Below are 23,501 nucleotides of genomic sequence, written 5' to 3' on the forward strand. Positions count from 1 at the left end.
ATTTTTTTAAATGTATCGGACTCTCATCTGTTTATTTTTTTTTAGCTCCTATATCGACTTGATGTTTTCGTCCCAAAAAGTTCTTTGTGTGATGGATGTGAGAACTTTTTCTAAGCGTAGATATTCTTAATTCAGTGAGACATTTTTCAACAACTTACTTTAGTTTCTTGATTTTTATTATCTTTCATGTGCCATGCTTACGTCAAGCCACCCACCCTTGTCTACTGAAGGGTCTAATGATCTAATCGTTCAGTAAACAATATTGTCTAGTGAACGTGATTGAAATAATACCAACCCGCAGCTCATAATTCTATAATAATAATAATATGTGAATATCACAACGTCAAGCAGATATACCTATATATACATTAATGTTCTCATTTGTGACCCAATGCTCACTCATTTCACGTAAAGATAAATTTTTGGCAAGTTATAGAATTGATGTCGAATTCTAGTACAGCATCGCGAAGGTCATTGGGCCGGAACGATGTGCCGGCTAATTCGATTTTTCTCATTTAAGGGATAAATTTCCAAACTAGATCTAACCAGTTTTGTCCTATCTTTTTCACATCTTCCATGTTTTGTTCATAACAAAACTTGAACGTTTGATTTATTGAACACATTTTCTGTTGAGTTTATTGGGTTTATTTCTAGTGATGAAATAATGTCTTATTTTCACGGCAACCTTACCAGTAACGATTTTCTTCGGGGAGTTCACTACATTGTGACCCATTGGTTGCGTAAAAATGCATTTATAGTTCCCTTCAATCACTCGTGTACCTTTAATAAAATATATGTTGAATGACTATTTAACTTTTGATACCTTCTGTGTAGAGTTAAGATGCACAACTCTCTATGGAACCATAACAGAGCGAACAATAGCCGATATGCGATGTGCCTGACATCGGAGTCAGTATGCCTTTTATACTCGTCATATGCAGACTGCTGAACCTCGTTCACGCTTGCCAGTATACGTTCTGTGTTACACTGTGTTTCACTGCCGGCGGTGCGCTGTCTGGTTACCTGTACACCTTCAAGCTTAGTGTATGAGTAGCCTTGCTGAAATTTTTGAGAATTTTAAAGGACGTGAAAGAATATTAATGCATCCATGGGCTGCTTCTTGATTGATTGATGACGGGTTGAAGGTAAAGGAGACGTCACGAGCAGACAGCTTGTAACACCTGGAGTCGGCAATGATTATTTAATTCAAGTCTTCATCTTCTGACTTGCAGTTTCTTTCTTTTCTCTGCTGGTGCTCGCTCTGCTCCGCGTGTTACGAACTCGCAGCGGTTCTGATTATAACCTGTATGCAAGAGCTCGAAATCAAGCTAAAAAAGTTTGTCGCACTGCAGTGAAAAACTTCGAAAAAAAATTTTTGCTAAAAATGCAAAAAAGAATCCGAAAGCCTTCTTTTCGTACGCTAGTTCGAAGTGTAAGTGTGTAAGGACGGTATATCTGATTTGAAAGTAGACCAACGAAAGATTTCCTCTGATGAGGGCAAGGCTAACGTTCTTAATCTTTTCAACGGGGAACAATTCAATCCAAGCAAAATTCCTATCTCCAAGATTGAAAATCATCAACGCTTGTTAGCAACATCCTAAATGAAATCTTCGAAACGGCATGAAATTAACCAAAAATATTATTTTGTATTTTGAATGTTGCATTTTCCTGTAATGAAATCAAAAGCTGGAAAGAAGCTCAAGTACCACCATTGTTCAGGAAAGGTGACAAAAGCAACCTCGGCAACTATCGCCCTGTCGGTCTGACAAGTGTTGTTTGTAAGCTAATGGAATCTGTTGTGAGGGATAGGATTAATGATCACTTGACTGCTCACCATCTCCTATCAGATGGTCAACATGTTTTTATTTCCGGTAGATCCTGCATTCCTGCACCACTAACTTGTTATCTACTTTGAACGAGTGGACTCGCCTACTGGACGATAGGGAGCCAGTGGATGCATTGTACCTCGATTTTGCCAAAGCATTTGACAGTTCCGCATGAGCGGCTGTTGCGTAAAGTGAAGTCTTTGGGAATTGAGGGAATCGTACTCCAATGGAACAGAGATTTTCTAGTAGGTAGACGACAACGTGTCGGTATTAACGGAACCGTGTCAGACTGGGCATCAGTGCGCAGTGGCGTGCCACAAGGAAGCGTTCATGGGCCGATTTTGTTCGTTGCTTTTATAAACGATCTGCCACAAGTAGTGTCCAGCGTGTGCTCCATGTATGCCGACGACACAAAAGTTTATAATGCAGTGAAGTATGCGTCAAATAAAGCGCAATTGCAAGATGATCTTTACAGTTTAGTTAACTGGGCTGAAACGTGGCAGCTGCGGTTTAATGCTGACAAGTGTAAAGTACTTCACCTCGGGAAGAACAATGAACAGCAAGATTACAGTATGAGAAGACATGGTTGCAACGAGAGAGTAATGATTGAACAGTCTAGTGTGGAAAAGATCTCAGAGTTTATGTCGACAATGAACTAAAATTTTCTAAGCATGTTGAAACGCAAGCTAATACATCCAACAAACTTCTTGGACTAATCAGACGCTCACACAAGTTCCTAGATGCAGAAGCGACGAAGCAGTTATTTATTGCTGTCGTGCGTCCGAATCTAGAGTTTGGAAACGTTGTATGGTCACCGAGATTTGAAAAGGACAAAAATTCAATAGAAAATGCTCAGAGACGTGCAACAAGGATAATTCCAGGCTTGAAGGGCAAGTCCTATGAAGAAAGATTAAATATTATGAAGCTTCCAACCCTCAGTAATCGACGTCTGCGTGGGGACCTCATTGACGTGTACAAGTATACACATGATTTATACAAGGTCCCCGAAGGTTTACTAGAATTTGAAACAAGAACCAACACCTGGGGCCACGGCTATAAACTGAAAATACTGCGCTGGAACTTCTTCACGCGACAACATTTCTCCTCGCTTTGAATCACCGACATGTGGAATAGCCTCCCCGATGACATCGTTGGCGCTCCAAGTATGAACGCGTTCAAGAACATACTAGATAAAGTTATGAAAAAATATATGTTCAGACCTGAAATGCCTAGCACCATATCGAACATGGTGAAAGTCTAGTAGCTATTTCAAACAATCGTCAGTCATGAAAAGATCCGGTCAAATGACACGATTTTAGATCTTCCGCGAAAAAGGCATGAAAATGAAAAGAATCGGCGACAGGCCACATCAGGCCTACACTTACGCGATGACATCATTATGTTATGTTATGTTAGCAGTCTCTTATGACGTGAAGCGATGAGAGGTAAATCGTCGCTAGATCTCGTGCTTTCCATTAGCTTGATGCCCATTTTGTGTGAGATAAGTAGCAGTTACCCGCACTATGGTGTGCTAACTCTTCTGGGGTAAGTGATTCCGCTGGGGAGAATACGCACAGAAGGAATGAAATTCTCTGTTCTATAATTTTTCGATGACATAACTTCGTTGGACGTTGCGTACCGCGGATGCGAGTTTTAAAAAAACACCCTAATGTTAAGTCTTTTACGATTTCGAAGCTTTTATTCAGATAGAATCCACCTTTTATAGTAGTTCTACAAAATTTTTGTATATCGCTTACGCCCTACGCCAGAAAATGCTCATTACGACATGACCGCTTGTTGACTCGTAGTCATGACAACAGTTTGTTATCCGTTGCCATGACATCCGCGGTATTCCATCGAAGCCTGTCCTGCATCAGAAGAAGTTTTCTTGGATAAGTTGGATTCAACTGTAAAACGAAATTATTCTCTTAAAATATATCAAAATTAGGCGTCTGAAACTCAGCAATGAATCTCAAACGGACTCAGACCATCCTTGAAGCCCAGGTTAGTCATCACTTGTCATTGGCATCAATCTCCATTCTGAAGAGTGAAGACTGAAGACCTCTTAACTTGGCAATTGGCATGTTTAGCATAAATTGGGCAGGAGCAGAGGAGCTACACATAAATTGGATGAAAATATCTGTAAATCTGGCTTATTCAACTTGTTCTTATGGCTTTTCTCCATTTCTTCTGTATAAAGTAAGAAAAATCTTCTGCTTTAGCCTGCAATTTTTGGAAATCATCTGTGAAAAAATGTTCCAACCTGCAACTCAAAGAAATTTCTGCCTAATATTTCAAAGTGGCAATTAGGCTGCAAGATTTAGTAATAAGTAAAAATATGCCAATTTGTAGCTTCAAGATATTAGTATTGTGCCAATTATTTTAATATAGGGTAAACGCGGTATATTCCGACACATTAAGGACGCATCGAGAAATGAAAAACTATAAAAAAAAACCGTATGCATTACGTAAGTTCTGTTGCCTTCACATGACTCTCAAAACACTTCACTACGCGTCAGAAACGATGAAACGTCACAAAATGTTGCCATATTTATTAAAAAGCCTTTAGAATGGAAACCTACCAAATCCCTATATTCCGTCACTTTGTGTGGCAACATCCGACACGTGGTGAGTCGTATTGCGTCAGCGCTTCAAATTTAACTGATACGTATTGCCGACATCCACGTGTTCGAATTCCGTTTGCTGTGTGAGCTGTATTGGGATACAACACGGCTTTGAATTAGAACACTAACGAATATTGAACACTACTTAATTACGTTTTAATTAACAGCTATTAGGCTTTTAATTAAGCAAATTTCAATTTTTGTACAAAGCTTTGAACGATCTGTGTGTGTCCAATTCAAGTTGTGTCGGAATTAGTTTTCATGTGTCGAAATCCAACATCTCAACTTAATCATCTATTAATTTATTTACGACTTGAAATCAGCGAATACAAGTATACTTAAAGGATTCCTAATATATTCACAGACGTATTTAAAAGTCTCAAACCATAATATTCTTCCTATAAAAACAGTTATTCACTATTTGGTAGAGCCATGTCAACTGTCAAATTTGACACATTTTTCGATGATCTCACCACGTGGCATGCATTGTCTCTCTTTGGATCTCAATATTTTCCCACTAGATGGCCAAGACCTAGTGTTTTTGCAGTATTTTGACACGCAAATGTATGACGTCACCATTTCAACCATCAATGAACGCATGGAACTAAAACAAAGCTTAATATAAAGGAATAGCTGGAGATGTGACGGAATTACCTACGATGTCGGAATATACCGCGTTTACCCTAATTCAAATAAAATATACTTCATTTCATTGGCCTATGTTCTGCCAGGCTGCCAAAGCAAGTATGCAGTCTGATCTTTTTTTTTGTGGCATCCGCAAAGTCCAATGCTAATCCTCATGTTTATTGGCAACTTTTTAATTGTATCCTAAGAATAGCATCTGAAAATTTTTTCATAGCCTATTGAGATGCAACTAAGCAAGTGATAACATGTATAAATATTTTCTAAAGCCAAATATTTGGAAGTTTCATTTCTGTGTGATCTGATTGCAATTTGGCAAGAGTTAGGACTTTGGGGTGTGTTAGACTGGAAGTGAACTGAGTAATTAAAATTTATTTAAACAATGCATATGTAATCCATATTATTAACAATTGTGAATCGTACAAAAGAACTTGACTTTGAAGCCATCAATTCTTATTGCTAAAATTACTTAAGTTTGGATAGTATCTATTCTACTAAAAACCAGGATTATTATTATCTTGATATAGATATAGGTAGTGATGCAAGTCTAAGCAAGAGTTCAGCCAATTTTTCTCTTAGGTCCTAACTGTTAGATTGTAAGACTTTTTTAATTATTCTTGTTAATGCAAAATAGAAGCAAATTTGGACCAGAATCATGTAGTTTGGATTATTAAATAATTTTTGGGTAGACTAATATATAATTTTATTGTGACAGAATTATTACCAAATATGAACCTAACTGTTAGCTAGAGCCAGAAACTGGCAGAAAGACATCTGTTATGTCAAATTCCCCATAGATTGCATTAATTTTAGCTAATTAATTTGATTGAATAAAATAGATATTTCTGAGACATATGGTTTAATTTGCAAGCTGTCTTAATTTTTGTTATTTGATGTTATTGAACCTACATTACTATTTACATGATGAGAACTCTAAACTTTCACCAAGATAAATATGAAAAAATGTAGTATGAAATTTTGTTTAACAATTATGGATACTCATTTGCTACTTTGAACAGATTAGGATTTTTATATTGATCTATTTTTAGCGCATTTTCTCATTAATTGAAAAAATACACTATTGTGCTTGCCATGTCCATCTGTCTGTCTGTCCGTCTGTCCGTCCGTCCGTCCGTCCGTGACCTCAAGTTTTTGTCGACAAGAAAATGCGCTCTCTGTCACTCACTGCAGTGAGTACTGAGTTATTTTTTCTATTGTTCTTAGGATGGAGCTGCAAAAATTAGCAGTATGGCCTGGTCCCCCAACAACATGAAGCTTGCTGTTGCTACAGCTGATAGAGCTATACTTTTATTTGATGAAGCTGGAGTTAGGCGAGACAAGTTTTCCACAAAGCCAGCTGATGCCAAGGTAAACAGATAATTGATTCATTTCAAATATTGTTGCACAATCTTTGTAATGAGGTGATGTCTTTCTGGTCAATCTATCAATTGGGAATTGTTATCTAAATTAAAATTTTAAGCCCATTGCCAAAAAAGCAAATGCTGCATCTTTTATTGATCACATGCATTGATATTAAAGTTAATGCATCACTTTTTCTTCTTTTGCAGTATGGGAAGAAGAGCTACCAAGTGAAAGCCATTGCTTTCTCTCCAGACAGTACCAAGTTGGCTATAGGCCAAACTGACAATATCATCTATGTCTACAAAATTGGAGAGGGATGGTAATATCTTTCAGGATTTGTTGAGTTTATTCCCATGTCATTTGTTAATACCTAATGTCGTAAGTATTATCCACCATTCAGAAAACCAGTACATGTTCATATTTATTGAAATGTGTCTTTATGCTGAAATTGACAACATTGACGTCTTTATTTAAATTGCTAGGTATCATGTAGAGTACCTACCAATTCTGTGTTTTAATAGGTGATTAGCACAAATTTTAATTCAAGTGACGAGAGAAAATAAAATGTTATGCTGATAGTATTCATCTGATTCTAATAAAATTGTCCATCAAATTGCAGGGGCGAAAAAAAAGTGATTTGTCACAAATACACACAGAGCAGTCAAGTTACTTGCCTGATCTGGCCTCTTGATGGTCCTATTGTCTATGGTCTTCTGGAGGGAAAGGTTCGAGCATCCAATACAAGAACTGGCAAATCACAGACCCTCTACCAGACAGACTCCTATGTTGTATCTCTTGTGTCTAAGTGCGTGCATTGAATAATCTTTCATGATCATCAAACAAAATTTTTGTAGTCTTCTTGCTTACTGACTGTACAGTTTTGATATAAAGTCACTCAGATACCTACATTTTTAGCAGAATTCCATTGTTATTAAATCTGATATCTTATGTAATTTTCACAAACTTTGATGAAATTATGGCTGGAACTTGCTTTTATGGGCCACTGTGTTCCATTCATTTAATTAACAAGCAAATTTGACAAATTTTTATCTCAGAATTATTTTCATGCAGTCTTCGAGGCACAGGCTTTCTAGCAGGTCATGCCGATGGCGCCGTTGTGAGGTTCTATGTTGCTGATGATCCAGGAGCTGCACAGCAGGTGAATAGAAGTTCATAACCTTCACTAATTTCTGGTTTTGTCTTGTTTGTGTTTGCTGATTTATCTTGCAGAATTATTTGCTTACATGGCTTACTGAGAATTTACATATTTTTGCCTCATGAACATCGAGTACGTAGTTTTTGTTTTTTCTTGTGGTTTTTACCTTGTAGAATAATTTAGCTAATAGGATTATTGAGAGTTTATATATTTTTGCTTCAATATCTAAGGAAAATTATGTTTAATGTAAAGCTGTTATTGACTTTACAGGGCAAGGTGATTAATCACCCCGTGCCACCTTACGCCATGGCCTGGACCAACAGTCACATCCTCATCGCAGGCTGTGATAAAAGAGTCGCTGTATACAACAGGAACGGCAAGCTCATGCAGACGTTTGATCACAGCAAGGACCTTACAGAGAGAGAACTCACGACGATGGTGTGCAGTCCTAGTGGTCAGACGGTCATTGTTGGGAGCTATGACAGGTATGGATCGTGATGCATTCTACATTGATGTTATTATTGATAGCTATGACAGGTATGGATCGTGATGCATTCTACATTGATGTTATTATTGATAGCTATGACAGGTATGGATCGTGATGCATTCTACCTTGATGTTATTATTGATAGCTATGACAGGTATGTATCGTGATGCATTCTACCTTGATACTATCATTGATGATATTCTAGTTGCTATATGACTAGATTCTTAAGGCTTACCTCGTTTCTATAAAGAAGTGACATTTTATTTTATTTTTTTTATGGGAATAAATAATGAAATGTCAGTTCTTAACCAACTTTTAATAAAAAGTAATGTTTTCTTTCAGTTTTTTATGTGAATAATTTACCAGCATTGTCAGTTCTTGACCAACTTTTGTAAAAAAAAAAAGTTTCCATATAGTTTTTTTTTTTCACGGGAATAATTTAACCGAAAGCTGTCGATTCTTTACCAACTTTTGATAAGAAAGTATTATTGGGTTTGCCATGTTGCAGACTACGAGTGTACGAGTATAGCAACAGTCGTGACGTATGGGAGGAGAAAGGTACAAAGCAGTTCAAGAATTTGTACAGCGTCACAGCCCTTGCCTGGAAGCGTGATGGGTCGAGGCTGGTGTGCGGCACGCTGTGTGGCGCTGTCGAGCTTTTCGATTCCGTCCTAAAGTGAGGGAACATAACCGGGAAATGATTCTGGTATTTCTTTGACGTATGTGAAAATTGTGCAGGTATATGGGGAATTTTGAGACGTTCTGATATCTCTTTGAGTATGGTAAAATTGCGCAGGTATATGGGAAATTTTATTTAGATTTATTCTTAGTTTTAGACAATCTGTGAAATACTATGGCATAGCATCGCAAAATATATGGAATATAAATAATTTTATCCTTCTATAGATTCCAGATATCAGGCAACTAATGGCGTGTAAACAGGCTTTTCAAGTACTACTTATTACTTTCTGATTCACGTGTCATTTCTTGCACTACCCAGACGTAGCGTGTTCAAGAACAAGTGGGAGATGGTGTACACGGGCCCCAGTCAGGTTCTGATCAAGCCATTAGAGGGTACCGGCCCTAACGGTGCCCAGGGAATCATCGTGCGCTCGCAGTATGGCTTCGAAATCCACGACGTCAGAATCATGGGTAAGATCCTGCGATGTGCTTCTTACGAACACATTTCCCAGGTGGTGGTAGTTAAATACTGGGACAACATTCATGTAGGCTACACGATTGAAATTAAAAAGCGGGGCGTTTTCTATTAACACATTTCTCAGGTGGTCGTAATTAATATACAACTATGCTGATACAACATCGATTTGGACTACTCGATTGAAATCAAAACGCTATCAAAAGTTGTTTCTAATAATAACAATCCTATTTTAGTTTGGTCACTCTTGCCACAATTCTCTAAAAATTCCATGATGTAACAACACGCCTAGATTTACAAAACTAAAAATAATGTGGAAACGAGTTAGTAAAAGTTACTTTGTTTAAATTTTATCAAAAAGCTTATGATTCACAGCACTGAATGCACAAGACAATGCTTGGAGATGCACTGCTTCATCTGCACCCAACTTCCTATAGTTTGTGTGCACTCAACTTCCCTTGCCGCACTCTTGCATCATTAGCAACAGATAAGTAAAAGTTCGTTCTAATCTCGATTACCTATATCCGAAATTAAAATATTTCACATTATCCTACATTAGAGCTGTTCAATAATTTATTTGTTATAATTAGCCCCATGTAACGTGGTATTGATATCTTTCACTCCATGATTTCTTTCATTTTTTTGCAAGGAAAATTCTTTATGCATTATGTTGATTCATATAGAATGTCTCTAATGATGCATTGATTTCAAAATAATCTAAATCTCAGAAATTGTACGAAATAATTGCAAAAACTTCTCACGGCATCTTCACCTTTAGATTCATATATTTCGGTAAAATTATTGGGTGCATGCTTTTTGGAAATAATAACAATGGGCATTTAATTTATGGAATATACTCATGAGTCGTGTTTTAATTCTGCCCATTTCCTTGCCTCAGGTCAGGACCGATATCTGGTGGCCCAGACACCGGAAACTTTGCTACTAGCGGACCTGCACAAAAATCTTCTCAGCGAGGCACGTTCAATCTATACATGCAAAAACATGCTATAGTTTATATATTTGATGTTTATGAATGCATTAGTCTAGAAATTCCATAGTTTATGAATGCAATATTTTGTGAATGCGATGGTTTGTGAAAGCAATATTACATTAACGCAATAGTTCTGAGTCACTTGACTATAAAAGGAACTTGTTCATGGTGATTTCAGTTGTAAAAAAAAATTATATCTAACCTTTCAGTTTTCCCTTCGAATATGCTATGCTTTCAAGGTCATCATGTTACACGTTTCAAGTTTCTGTAGTGAAATATTAATAACTTTCCTTTTACAAGGACTGTATGTACGATGGTTAATTTGCGTTCTAATTGATAGTGTAACCAAGTCGGTCCTTAATCTGTTTCGAGGTTAGGCCGATGAATCTTTAAGCCCCAAAAGTATTAATTTTTTGGCGAATATTTTATTGTTTGTATTCAAAGGTGCAGTGGATGAACCCTGGTGATGAAAAGTTCTACTTCGACAACGAGAACGTGTGTCACTTATTGCTTAATGTTACAGGTGCAGTGGATGAACCCTGGAGACGAAAAGTTCTACTTCGACAACGAGAACGTGTGTCACTTATTGCTTAATGTTACAGGTGCAGTGGATGAACCCTGGCGATGAAAAGTTCTACTTCGACAACGAGAACGTGTGTTACTTATTGCTTAATGTTACAGGTGCAGTGGATGAACCCTGGTGACGAAAAGTTCTACTTTGACAACGAGAACGTGTGTTTGATCTTCAAGGGCGGTGAGCTAAGCCTGGTGGAGTACGGGAATAACAGCATCTTGGAGAGCGTCAGGTTTGTGCTCTAAAAAACAGAATATTATAATTATATGGCAGAATTTGTTAAATTTCCCAAGTTTGATTGATGACTCCATGTAATAATAAGTCAAATAATTTTTAAAATGAAATAAGAAATAATTCGTTTTGTGTAGCACTTTGACGTTACTGAATATAACAATTCGCATTAGAACGAAAGAAAATTGACTAGATAAAAACGTATGAGTAGAGAAGAATTTGATGTTTTTGACGTGCAGGTTCTAAACTTAAATAACAGTTCTTGTCTTCTAATGTAACATAAATGTTCATTAAACATTTCGAAACTGAATTTGTATAAACTTTACTCTGTTAGCATTTAATATGACGAAATAAACATGACTCGTGTTAGCATATAACAAAAAAATTTTTAGATTTTATCATCAGATTATGTTTATAACTGCGAAATATTTTGTTTTACTTTTCACATTGTCTCTATTACTGTAAAATATTTTGTTTTGCTTTGGATGAAAAACAATATTTCAATACCTTTCAATATCAACTTTCAACTTCTTTTCAATGTAAATCTTTTTTAAACTTCCAACTTCATTACTATAGCGTTTTTTCAACTGTCAACTTCTTTTCAATAGCTTTTTTTAAACTTTTAACTTCTCAATAGCTCTTTTTTGAACTTTAAACTTCTTCTCAATAGATCATTTTTAAACTTTCAACTTCTTTTCAATAGCTCTTTTTTTAACTTTCAACTTCATCTCAGTAGCTTTTTTTTAAAACTTTAAACTTCTCTTAAATAGTTTTTTCAACTTTCAACTCTCCCAAAGGACGGAATTCCTGAACCCTCACCTGATCAGCGTCCGCATCAACGAACGACCGCGCCGGGGGGACCCCGACAACAAGAAGATGGCCTACCTCTTAGACCTCAAGACCATACACATCAGTAATGTCATCTATTGTATTATTATATTCACTTATTATATTATAATATTCATCTATTCTAATCTAATATTCATCGAACACCATCCTCTAATTCATGGTACACCTCCTCGATCTCAAGACCATCAGTAATGTCATTTATTATATTCTAATATTCACGTATTCTATTATAATATTCATCTTTTCTATTATAATATTCATCGAATGCCATCCTTTAATTAATGGTACAACTTCTCCATCTCAAGATAGTACACATGTTTGATCGAGATGATAATACACATGTAATTGATAACGAATGAATATGCTACTTGATTTTATGTTTTGTTAAACTTTTGTGTTTTCTGTGAACAAGATTTTTTAGTTCTAGTTACTCTTAATTCTGATTTGAAAGGAAAGATTATGTGAATGCGTACTATTGACTTAGCGCATAAGATTCTTTGGAAGTCTGTAGGTAGTTTAGTAATTCATTAATTTGAAAGCTTAAAAAATTATATATGTTCCGGTGCACAATTTTCTGCTACTTGATTAAAAAACATGAAGATTGGATTGAGAAAATAGACTTCAATTGAAACATTGAACAGAAATAAGAATTTTAAGTGCAGCTTCATATGTTTGAAGTATGTATTAATCTGTTTATATGCCGTCATGAATATTAAGTGAATATTAAATTTAATATTAAATGAATATTAAATTTAAAATTAAATGAATAATAAATTTAAAATCAAATCAATATTAAATTTAATATTAAATGGATATTCAATTTATTATTAAATGAATATTCTATTTAATATTAAATGAATAATAAATTTAAAATCAAATCAATGATAAATTTAATATTAAATGAATAACAAACGTAATATTAAATGAATAATAAATGTATTATTTACACGGATCCATGCAGTTGACTTGGTGTACGAGAGCAGCTTAGGTCAGGTTGCCCACGACAGTCGCGTAGACTGGCTCGAGCTGAACGAGAACAGCCGTAAGCTGCTCTTCAGGGACAAGCGCTTACGCCTTACGCTGGTGGACGTGGCTAGCCGCGTCAAGACTACCATACTTAGCTACGCTACCTTCGTACAGGTGCCTACATCACTTGTTATGGTGCCTACATCACTTGTTACTGTGCCTACATCACGTGTTACGGTGCCTACATCACGTGTTATGGTGCCTACATCACTTGTTTCGGTGCCTACATCACGTGTTATGGTGCCTACATCACTCGTTTCGGTGCCTACATCACTTGTTATGGTGCCTACATCACTTGTTACGGTGCCTACACCACATTTGTTATGGTGCCTTCATTACGTGACACTAATATGTATACACGGATATATATACAGTTATGCATATGTATACATATATATGCATAACTGTGGATGCGAGAGTAAAACCTCAGTTTTCACTTGTTTATGGGATTGATACATTATTTTAGTTAATTCTTCATAAATTATTCCCCTATTTTACTTCAAAATCTTGAATTATTTGAAAGTACTCCTCAAAATGCTTTCTTTCATGTGTTGGTCTTTTTTTCGGCAAACGTTCCATTTGAAGTGAGGCATATAAATTTAATTAAAAGTGAGGCATATAATTTTTCTGCTTGTAATTGAAAATTTTTGAAGGTTCTTAGCTTTTTGCTGTTGATTCGTGCAGTGGGTGCTAGGCAGTGACTTGTATAACCGTGCAGTGGGTACCAGGCAGTGACTTGTATTAACCGTGCAGTGGGTACCAGGCAGTGACTTGTATAACCGTGCAGTGGGTGCCAGGCAGTGACTTGTATAACCGTGCAGTGGGTGCCAGGCAGTGACTTGTATTAACCGTGCAGTGGGGACCAGGCAGTGACTTGTATTAACCGTGCAGTGGGGACCAGGCAGTGACTTGTATTAACCGTGCAGTGGGTGCCAGGCAGTGACTTGTATTAACCGTGCAGTGGGTACCAGGCAGTGACTTGTATTAACCGTGCAGTGGGTACCAGGCAGTGATGTGGTGGTAGCACAGTCCCGCGAGCAGCTGTGCGTGTGGTACAACATCGACGTACCAGACCGCATCACAACCACGCACGTCAAGGGGGAAGTTACCGACGTGGAGCGCAGTGATGGCAAAACTGAGGTGATGAATGGGTTTTAAATGATACATTTTTTTGAATCTTGTTTTAATTTATTTGCTAATATCTTGCTTAATCATGTGCAATTGGTAATATCTTGCCCAAATTATTTGCAATTAGTTTATCCTTATTTGCTACGAATCGGAAAATTTTTTTCCACGCTTTCGTTCCGAATAATATACTTATTTCTTTTGGGAAAAATATTTGAAAGTTCATGGTTGTGGGTTGGTTGTCAGTCCCGAGGAAACTTGTTGAAATTTAAAGGTTGCATGGTTGTGGTACAGAAAGTTGTGGCGGATGGTAACTAGAAACTATGTTAAATTTCATAGTTGCGTGGTGGTGGTGGTGGTTGATGGCCGCCAAGAACTGTTACAAGTTCATGGTTGCATGGTGGTTGGTGATGCAGGTGGTGGTAGTTGACGGCCACCAAGAACTATGTTAATAGTTCATGGTTGCATGATGGTTGGTGATGCAGGTGGTGGTGGTGGATGGTCACCAAGAACTATGTTAATAGTTCATGGTTGCATGGTGGTTGGTGGTGCAGGTGGTGGTGGTTGATGGTCACCAGGAGCTATCGTACCCGCTGGACGAAGGTCTCATCGAGTTCGGGACAGCGCTGGACGATGAAGACTACGTTCGAGCCATGAAATATCTCGAGGTCAGCAACCAAAATACTATCAACATTTCTGTTTTGTTTTCACAGTAATGACTGAATTGTAGCTCAACTTTAGACAAAAATGAGGCATTAGTTCTACGAGTAACATTATTATGTGGCCAATACACGGTGCCTTAGCCCTCGGACACCTTGGTAATATAGCGCGCATTTCTCATCGCGTCTCCAATTGAATGCTTGAATATTTGCGCCACAAATGAAATAATTAATCATTATTAAATAATCGATAATCATTATTATTATTACATTATGATGTGGCCAACAGAAGCTGCCTCAGACGGGCTATAAGGCTGAAGCCAAGTGACTGAAATTTCTAATAGTGATATCGATTGAATGATTGAATATTTGCGCAATTGAACTATTTTTAAATTTAATTTCAACTGAATTAATTCCAAGCCAATCATTATCATCACATTACTATGAGGCCAACAGACGCTGCCTCAGACGGCTGAGGCTGAGGCGATGTGGCGCACGCTGGCGAGGCTGACACTAGAGGCACGACAGCTCTACATCGCTGAGCGCTGCTACGCCGCACTCGGCGACATCGCACGGGTCTCCTACCTCGCTGAGATCAACGCCATCAGGGATAAAGTCCAGGAAACCAGGGGTGACTTGTGCATCTTTTCCAAAATGTGTTTAAACATTATTTTAATTGATTTTAATATAATATATATGCTTTAATTACAAATTAACCTCGTCTCGTATCTGAAAAAGCGTGGAAACAATGTGAAACATTAATCAATCAATAAATATAATGTTGAGGGATTATTGCTTTCGTCCGTTATCTGTTAGAGTGAATGATATGATGCGTTAGGTGACGTGTTTCAAGCTTCATATTGTGCGAAAATCGCAAATTTCCTATAGATTTCCATTGCTCAGAACATTCTATAACGGAGAAGGGAAGGTCAAGTCTTAATATCCACGGCCATTTATTTATTACCGTTGTCTTAAGCAAGCTTTGAGATTGAGCAAGCCGTGTGAAAAACTGACGCAAGCCTTAGAATTTTTGAAAAAATTTGAGATTTTAATGGAAAAAAGATGGTAATGTAATCATTCACAATGCAATTATTTTAGCTGTCGTACTATTTATGAAGCAATGTTGGCTTCTAACGTTGTTTGTTCTGACGCTTCTATGCTGGCAAGAGAATTTTTAAGGAATTTGATCATTAGCATTTAAACGCTGGCGACTTTGGTGCAGGAGAGCAATGTCTTTTATTCTGTTAATGAATGTTTATCTCAAAACACGTTTGCTTGTTATTTATTCAAATACTGATGATGTTAATTAGAGCTACCATATTGCCTGTTGGGTTAACCGGTGGCGACATTGGGGCAGGTAGTAGTAAATGGTATCTTAATGGTAATTATCTTTATCCTAGAGCGTGTTTGCTTGTTGTTTATTTAAATACTATTGATGATATTTAAAGCTACTATGTTGACTGTTGACTCAACCGGTGTTGACATTTGTGCAGGCGAGGACGGTCTGGAGGAGTACGAGGTGCAGGCGAGACTAGCAGCGCTGGAGCAGCAGTTCAAGACCGCAGAGACCGCCTACCTCGCCAACAACGACCTGGACGCTGCCATGGACATGTACCAGACCATGCATAAGTGGGATGATGGTGAGACGTGTGGTGTGATGGTGAGACATGTGGTGTGATGGTGAGACCTGTGGTGTGATGGTGAGACGTGTGGTGTACCAGACCATGCATAAGTGGGATGATGGTGAGACGTGTGGTGTGATGATGAGACGTGTGGTGTGATGGTGAGACGTGTGGTGTACCAGACCATGCATAAGTGGGATGATGGTGAGACGTGTGGTGCGATGGTGAGACGTGTGGTGTGATGGTGAGACGTGTGGTGTGCCAGACCATGCATAAGTGGGATGATGGTGAGACGTGTGGTGTGATGGTGAGATGTGTAGTGTGGTGGTGAGACGTAAAACCAGGTTGAAAATAAAAATTTAATTCAAAATTTAACTCTTGATATGACGTCGAATTCTTTGCTTTATTAAACCATACGTAAAAATGTATCAATTCGAAGTACAAATTTAACCTGACCTACAGCCGTAGAGTTTGTAACGCTGAAATGCTACGGAGAACTGGAGCAGCTTCGTCTGGCGCACTACACACCACTATAAAATCAGGCTTAATTCAAAAGTTATTGCAAATATAAATGGTAATAATTAAAAAAATATGCAGCGGTAGAGCTGGCGACCCTGAAGGGGTACGGTGACCTGGAGCAGCTTCGTCTGGCGCACAACAAGTGGCTGCTGGAGACGCACCAGGAGGAGAGGGCGGCGCAGCTCAAGGAGCGCGAGGGAGAGTACGAGGCTGCGGTTACCCTCTACCTCAAGGCCGCGCGTCCTGCTAAAGCTGCCAAGTGCGTTCGCCACTTCAATTTGCAGCAACAAATATAGATTGTATTTATATTTTTTGATAATTTATTGTTATTTATATTTATTTTTTGGTGGAGATTTTTCAGCACTGCCAAACCTTTTTGCCTACACTTCAGCGCCGACATCGCTATGTTATGTAGAGCTGCCAAGTGCGTTCGCAACTTTAATTTGCAGCAACAAATATGGACTGTATTTATATTTTTAAATAATTTATTGTTATTTATATACATTTTTTTTGGTAACATTTTTTAACACTGCCAAAGCTGCCGAGTGCGTTTGCAACTTTAATTTGCAGCAACAAATATGGATTGTATTTATATTTTGGGATAATTTATTGTTATTTATATATTTTTTTGTAGAGATTTTTTAGTACTGCCAAAGCTGCCGAGTGCGTTGGCGACTTTAATTTGCAACAACATATATTGATTGCTTATAGGTTTTTGATAAATTACTGTTATTCATATAATTGTTTGGTAGAGATTTTTCAGCACTGCCAATGCTGCCAAATGCGTCGACAAGTTATAGCAGCAACAACATATAGCAGAGTTACATGAGTAAACTGTTATTATTAAATTAGCATTATTAAGTAATATTATTTTATACTGTTTCCACCTTAATATATTATTAGTATTATTTCAATGTTACATATTGCAATGTTGTCATATATCAATTATTCTTAATAATATATTTGTACACTGTTATAATACAAAATTAATCCATTAAAATATGGTATGAATATAAAACATTTGTTATAATAATTTTTGTAGTCTGATCAGAGTCTCACGATCTTGCATTTAAAAATTTGCAGGTTCATCTGTCAGATTTTTAAAACATTCATCATCCATTTAAATATGGCGAGGGTCTGTTGAATTTCAGGCCAATTGCCTTCTGCCTTCATTTTTCCACAAAACTCAACTACTTCGCAATGTAAAGTAGTAATAATTTTTTTATCCCGAGAGTGCATCGGTAAAGTTTTGCACCGAATGCCTCTAGTGGTTATTATATTTGCAGAGTACATACATAATTTATTAATGGGTTGGATTAAACGTCATATTAGTTTGCACAGATTTCTTCTAAATACTAGGCTTTTCAAATTATGGCTGAGAAAAGCGGCTGGCGCTGGAAATAACGTAAAAAATTGTAAGAAATCGAGCGGAAAAAATTACCTAATACCCAGAAAAGCTACCCCAGCACTCTGGTGTAGCTTTTCTGGTAGCATCTCTAGAGACACTGACACAAAGTTGAGAAGTATAATTAAAATTTTCAACAGTGTTATTATTAGCATTACCATCTTTACAAAGATAAACTTTAACAATAAATTAAGTTGTTTATTCATCATTCTTATCAGAATCTTGTCACGTAAATCCGTAAGACAAATGTTAAGACTAAAATTTAATGTTTTTACAGCCATGTAAATCCTCAAAACAAATGCTAAGACTAAAATTTAATGTTTTTCCAGCCACATAAATCCGTAACACTAATGTTAAGAGTGAAATTTAATATTTTTCCATCCACGTAAATCTTCAAAACAAATGTTAAGACCAAAATTTAATGTTTTTCCAGCCACGTAAATCCGTAACACAAATGTCAAGACTAAAAATTAATATTTTTTCAGCCACGTAAATCCTCAAAACAACTGTTAGGACTACAATTTGTTTTTTTTCCAGTCATGTAAATTCGTAACGCAAATGTTAAGAGTGAAATGTAATATTTTTCCGGCCGCGTAAATCCTCAAAACAAATGTTAAGACCAAAATTTAATATTTTTCCAGCCACGTAAATCCTCAAAACAAATATTAAAATTGAAATTTAATGTTTTTTCAGCCACGCAAAGCCATAAAACAAATGTTAGGACTAAATGCATATTGTGCAGGTGACTGAATGATGGTGCATATTGTGCAGGTGACTGAATGATGGTGCATATTGTCCAGGTGACTGAATGATGGTGACTGAATGATGGTGACTGAATGATGGTGACTGAATGATGGTGACTGAATGATGGTGCATATCGTGGTAAACTAATAGGCTAATTTTAATAAGTCTGCAAGTTTATAGAAGTGATGATAAGGGTAGGGTCTCTTATTATTACTATTATTATTATTATCTCGAAACTTTTTTATAACATACAACTCAAAACTTCCTTTATAACTTATAACTCAAAACTCCCTTTATAACTACAGGTGATCGAGGACGACGTTAACCTGCAGTCTCAGCTGCAGAAGCTGGGCGACCACTACGCCCTCACCGGCGAACTGAAGCTTGCGGAGAAGTTCTACGTGCAGGGCAAACTCTACAATGAGGCCATACACATGTACAACCAGGCTGGTGAGGCCATACACGTTGTTGAGTGATTTTTAGGACTTCTTCACCTGCGTGAGGTCATTATTTAGATACCTCATTACAACAGGCGAGCAGACGGTTATCTTTTCGACAATTTACTATAACAGTCAAATGGGAGGTCACAATTAACGTAATTAATCACCACAGGCGAGTGGGAGGTCATCATTAACGTAATTAATCACCACAGGCGAGTGGGAGGTCATCATTAACGTAATTCATCACCACAGGCGAGTGGGAGGTCATCATTAACGTAATTAATCACCACAGGCGAGTGGGAGAAGGCGCACCGCATCGCCAGCGCGCACCTGTCGGGGGCGGAGGTGACGACGATGTACGTGGCGCAGGCCGAGCAGCTCGAGGACGCCGGCAAACTCAAGGAGGCCGAGAAACTTTACGTGTCCGTCGGGGAGCCTGACCTGGCCATCACCATGTACAAGAAGCACCGCAACTATGACCAGGTTGGTCTGGCCATCACCATGTACGAGAAGCACCGCAGCTATGACCAGGTTGGTCTGGCCATCACCATGTACAAGAAGCACCGCAACTATGACCAGGTTGGTCTGGCCATCACCATGTACGAGAAGCACCGCAGCTATGACCAGGTTGGCCCAGTACTTATATCCAATCATTGCCACGTTTTCTTACGAATTATCCAAAAAAGGATGAATTTATTTAATATAATGAGAAATCAATTTAATATAATTTATTTCACATAATGATTACCGTGCAGATGTTGCGTCTGGTGAAGCAGTACCACCCAGACCTGGTACAGTCGACGCACCTACACCTGGCGGGGGAGCTGCAGCAGGAGGGCAACTACAGGGACGCTGAGAAGCATTACGTCGCCGCCGACGACTGGAAGGCTGCTGTCAACATGTACAGAACTCTGGACATGTGGGAGGAGGCATATAGAGTGAGTTAACATGTACAGAACTCTGGACATGTGGGAGGAGGCCTATAGGGTCAGTTTATTTTACTATAATACATTAATGTTACTTTAGATGTCATGTTATGAATCAGGTTACAATAATAAGGGAAGATGATAAATTAAAATGCAGTTAATATATAAACATATATTTATAAATATAAATATAAACTCTGGAAACGTGGGAGGAGGCGTATGGAGTGACTTTATTGCAGTAGCATACATTACACCTGTCTCTTATACACATCTAGATGTGTATAAGAGACAGGACTACGCCTGCGAGAACATGCAGGTCAGTGGTGGAACATGCGGCCTGCATAGACTACGCCTGCGAGAACATGCAGGTCAGTGGTGGAACATGCGGCCTGCATAGATTACGCCTGCGAGAACATGCAGGTCAGTGGGTGGAACATGCAGCCTGCATAGACTACGCCTGCGAGAACATGCAGGTCAGTGGGCGGAACATGCAGCCTGCATTAGCAGGTTGAAATAACATGCACTGTCGTAACAAGTTATTTCGAGATGAGAGGAGTTTAGCCATGGGTTTGAGCTTTAATAAGAGGTTGTAGTATCGTTAATTTTTAGTATTTGCATGCATTTAATTTAAAGTTTCATACAGTTTGACTTCGCATTCGACCTGGCCAAGATTGCCATGAAGTAGAAATTAGTATCGTTAATCGTTAGTTTATGCATACATTTAATTTAATGTTTTCTTCAGTTTGACTTCGCATTTGACCTGGCCAAGATTGCCATGAAGAAAAAAGTAGTACCGTTAATCTTTAGCATTTACATGCATTTAATTTAATGTTTTCTTCAGTTTGACTTCGCATTCGACCTGGCCAAGATCGCCATGAAGAAGAAGTTGCCGGACATTCACTACAAGTACGCCATGGCTCTAGAGGACGACGGCAAATATGCGGACGCTGAGAAGGAGTTCATAGAGGCCGGCAAACCCAAGGAAGCTGTGCTCATGTCAGTGGGAAATTAGAGTATCATTTAATATTGTAATATAATAATAGATGTGATATTATAATATAATATTATTAGACTGATCTATCACCTAAAAATTAGTCTAAAATTTATATTGAATTTTATATTATAATACATGTATTATTATTAGACTGATCTATAACCTAAAAATGAGTCTAAATTGATAGGTATATAATTTTATATTAGAATATTAGTATAATGTAAAAATAACTTTGTTTTTTCTTATTATTTAAGATGAATTTCATATTATAAATAATTAACTGCGATTCAAGTTATACGTGCTTGCTCTCTGCTTTCACTTCTGTTTCCATGGGTCATTAATCATTTCTATGGTTATCTCTTTTGCATAAAATTTTTTTCGACTTTATTTCGAACTAGAAATATTTTTTATATTGCATTCAATAATGCCTCGCTGTATATAATAACCCTGCTGACTTGCACGTGCTGTGAAGGTAGGTAGTTAAATCTAGTACCTATATTATGGATCCCCGCCCAGAACTGGGAGAACGCCATTCAAAATTACCCTATTATTATTTTCACCCCATATTATTATTAATTACCTCATATTGTTAATAATTACCCCATATTACTATTAATTACCCCACATTGTCATCATGCCCCCAGGTACGTGCATGCCCAGGACTGGGAGAACGCCATTTAGATTACCCCATATTACTAATAATTACCCCACATTATTATTAATTACCCCACNTCAAGGTGGGTCAGTGCTATCTCAAGGTGGGTCAGTGCTATCTCAAGGTGTGTCAGTGCTATCTCAAGGTGGGTCAGTGCTATCTCAAGGTGGGTCAACAGTGCTGCCTCGAGGTGGGTCAACCGCCATCAATGCTTACTAAATATAAGTTAAGCACCTCGCAAAAACCTACATTAGGTATCTAGTTCATTTGATCACTAAAGGATTAATTGTCGTTCATTTTAAAGTAATTTTCGAATTGTAATACTAAACATCAAAATGTCGAATATATGATGTAAAAATATCACAATATCCTGCATATATTATGCCAAAATTATCGCATGTAAAGTTTTATAATACGGCACGGCAGATCACGCCGAGCGTGGCCTCCGACTTACAGGCCGTGGAGCTTTTGGAATTGTAGTATTAAACATTACAATATATAATTTATTATGCATTTATATTAATAATTTATATTACCTATAAACTATTATAGCAAAATGAAACATCACAACATCGAGCATATATAATATAAGAATATATATAACACGGCAGATCACACCGAGCGTGGCCACGGACGTGCAGGACGTGGAGCTGTTGGAATTGTAGTATTAAACATTTCAATATATCTAATTTATTATGTATGATATATATTGTTGCTTATAAACTGTTTACCAAAATGAAACATCACATCATCTCGCATATATAATTGTAGTATTAAACATTACAATATATCTAATCTATTATATATCATATATATTTTTGCTGATAAACTATTTTACCAAAATGAAACATCACAACATCGCGCATATATAATATAAGAATATATATAACACGGCAGATCACGCCGAGCGTGGCCACGGACGTGCAGGACGTGGAGGACGCGTGGGTGGCCGCCAGCGAGGTGGCCGCCAAGAGGCTCGGTCCTGACCGTGCCCGGGAGATCGCTGCCGACCTCGGTACGGTCTTGCACTCAGATCAATGAGTGGAACATTGTCCAAATATCGATCCTTCTACGACCGGGAGATCGCTGCCGACCTCGGTACGGTCTTGCACTCAGATCAATGAGTGGAACATTGTCCAAATATCGATCCTTCTACGCCCGGGAGATCGCTGCTGACCTCGGTACGGTCGTGCACTCAGATCAATGAGTGGAATATTGTCCAAATATCGATACATCTTACGCCCGGGAGATCGCTGCTGACCTCGGTACGGTCGTGCACTCAGATCAATGAGTGGAATATTGTCCAAATATCGATACATCTTACGCCCGGGAGATCGCTGCCGACCTCGGTACGGTCGTGCACTCAGATCAATGAGTGGAATATTGTCCAAATATCGATACATCTTACGCCCGGGAGATCGCTGCCAACCTCGGTACGGTCTTGCACGCAGATCAATGAGTGGAATATTGTCCAAATATCGATCCTTC

At 37.8% G+C, this 23,501-nt stretch overlaps 1 protein-coding gene across 1 annotated transcript in view; it reads left to right on the forward strand.

Moving 5' to 3' along the window:
• The first annotated feature begins 3,689 nt into the window (after positions 1-3,689).
• Positions 3,690-23,501, forward strand: part of LOC108678422 (intraflagellar transport protein 172 homolog) — a 28,065-nt gene continuing 8,253 nt past the window's right edge. Inside the window, exons 1-25 of the mRNA XM_047882329.1 lie at positions 3,690-3,830; positions 6,317-6,460; positions 6,661-6,773; positions 7,074-7,259; positions 7,526-7,613; positions 7,881-8,095; positions 8,606-8,773; positions 9,098-9,249; positions 10,152-10,228; positions 10,926-11,050; positions 11,847-11,962; positions 12,860-13,038; positions 13,921-14,064; positions 14,604-14,717; positions 15,165-15,339; positions 16,202-16,348; positions 16,928-17,132; positions 18,987-18,996; positions 19,304-19,448; positions 19,731-19,921; positions 20,194-20,376; positions 20,640-20,837; positions 21,206-21,364; positions 22,096-22,116; positions 22,911-23,028. Coding sequence (XP_047738285.1) covers positions 3,792-3,830; positions 6,317-6,460; positions 6,661-6,773; positions 7,074-7,259; positions 7,526-7,613; positions 7,881-8,095; positions 8,606-8,773; positions 9,098-9,249; positions 10,152-10,228; positions 10,926-11,050; positions 11,847-11,962; positions 12,860-13,038; positions 13,921-14,064; positions 14,604-14,717; positions 15,165-15,339; positions 16,202-16,348; positions 16,928-17,132; positions 18,987-18,996; positions 19,304-19,448; positions 19,731-19,921; positions 20,194-20,376; positions 20,640-20,837; positions 21,206-21,364; positions 22,096-22,116; positions 22,911-23,028 — 3,412 coding nt within the window. The 5' untranslated portion in view covers positions 3,690-3,791. The remainder of the gene's footprint in view (positions 3,831-6,316; positions 6,461-6,660; positions 6,774-7,073; positions 7,260-7,525; positions 7,614-7,880; positions 8,096-8,605; positions 8,774-9,097; positions 9,250-10,151; positions 10,229-10,925; positions 11,051-11,846; positions 11,963-12,859; positions 13,039-13,920; positions 14,065-14,603; positions 14,718-15,164; positions 15,340-16,201; positions 16,349-16,927; positions 17,133-18,986; positions 18,997-19,303; positions 19,449-19,730; positions 19,922-20,193; positions 20,377-20,639; positions 20,838-21,205; positions 21,365-22,095; positions 22,117-22,910; positions 23,029-23,501) is intronic.

This window comes from Hyalella azteca, unplaced genomic scaffold (genome assembly GCF_000764305.2).
Source record: "Hyalella azteca isolate HAZT.00-mixed unplaced genomic scaffold, Hazt_2.0.2 contig10210, whole genome shotgun sequence".
In the NCBI taxonomy this organism is placed as follows: Eukaryota; Metazoa; Arthropoda; class Malacostraca; order Amphipoda; family Hyalellidae; genus Hyalella; species Hyalella azteca.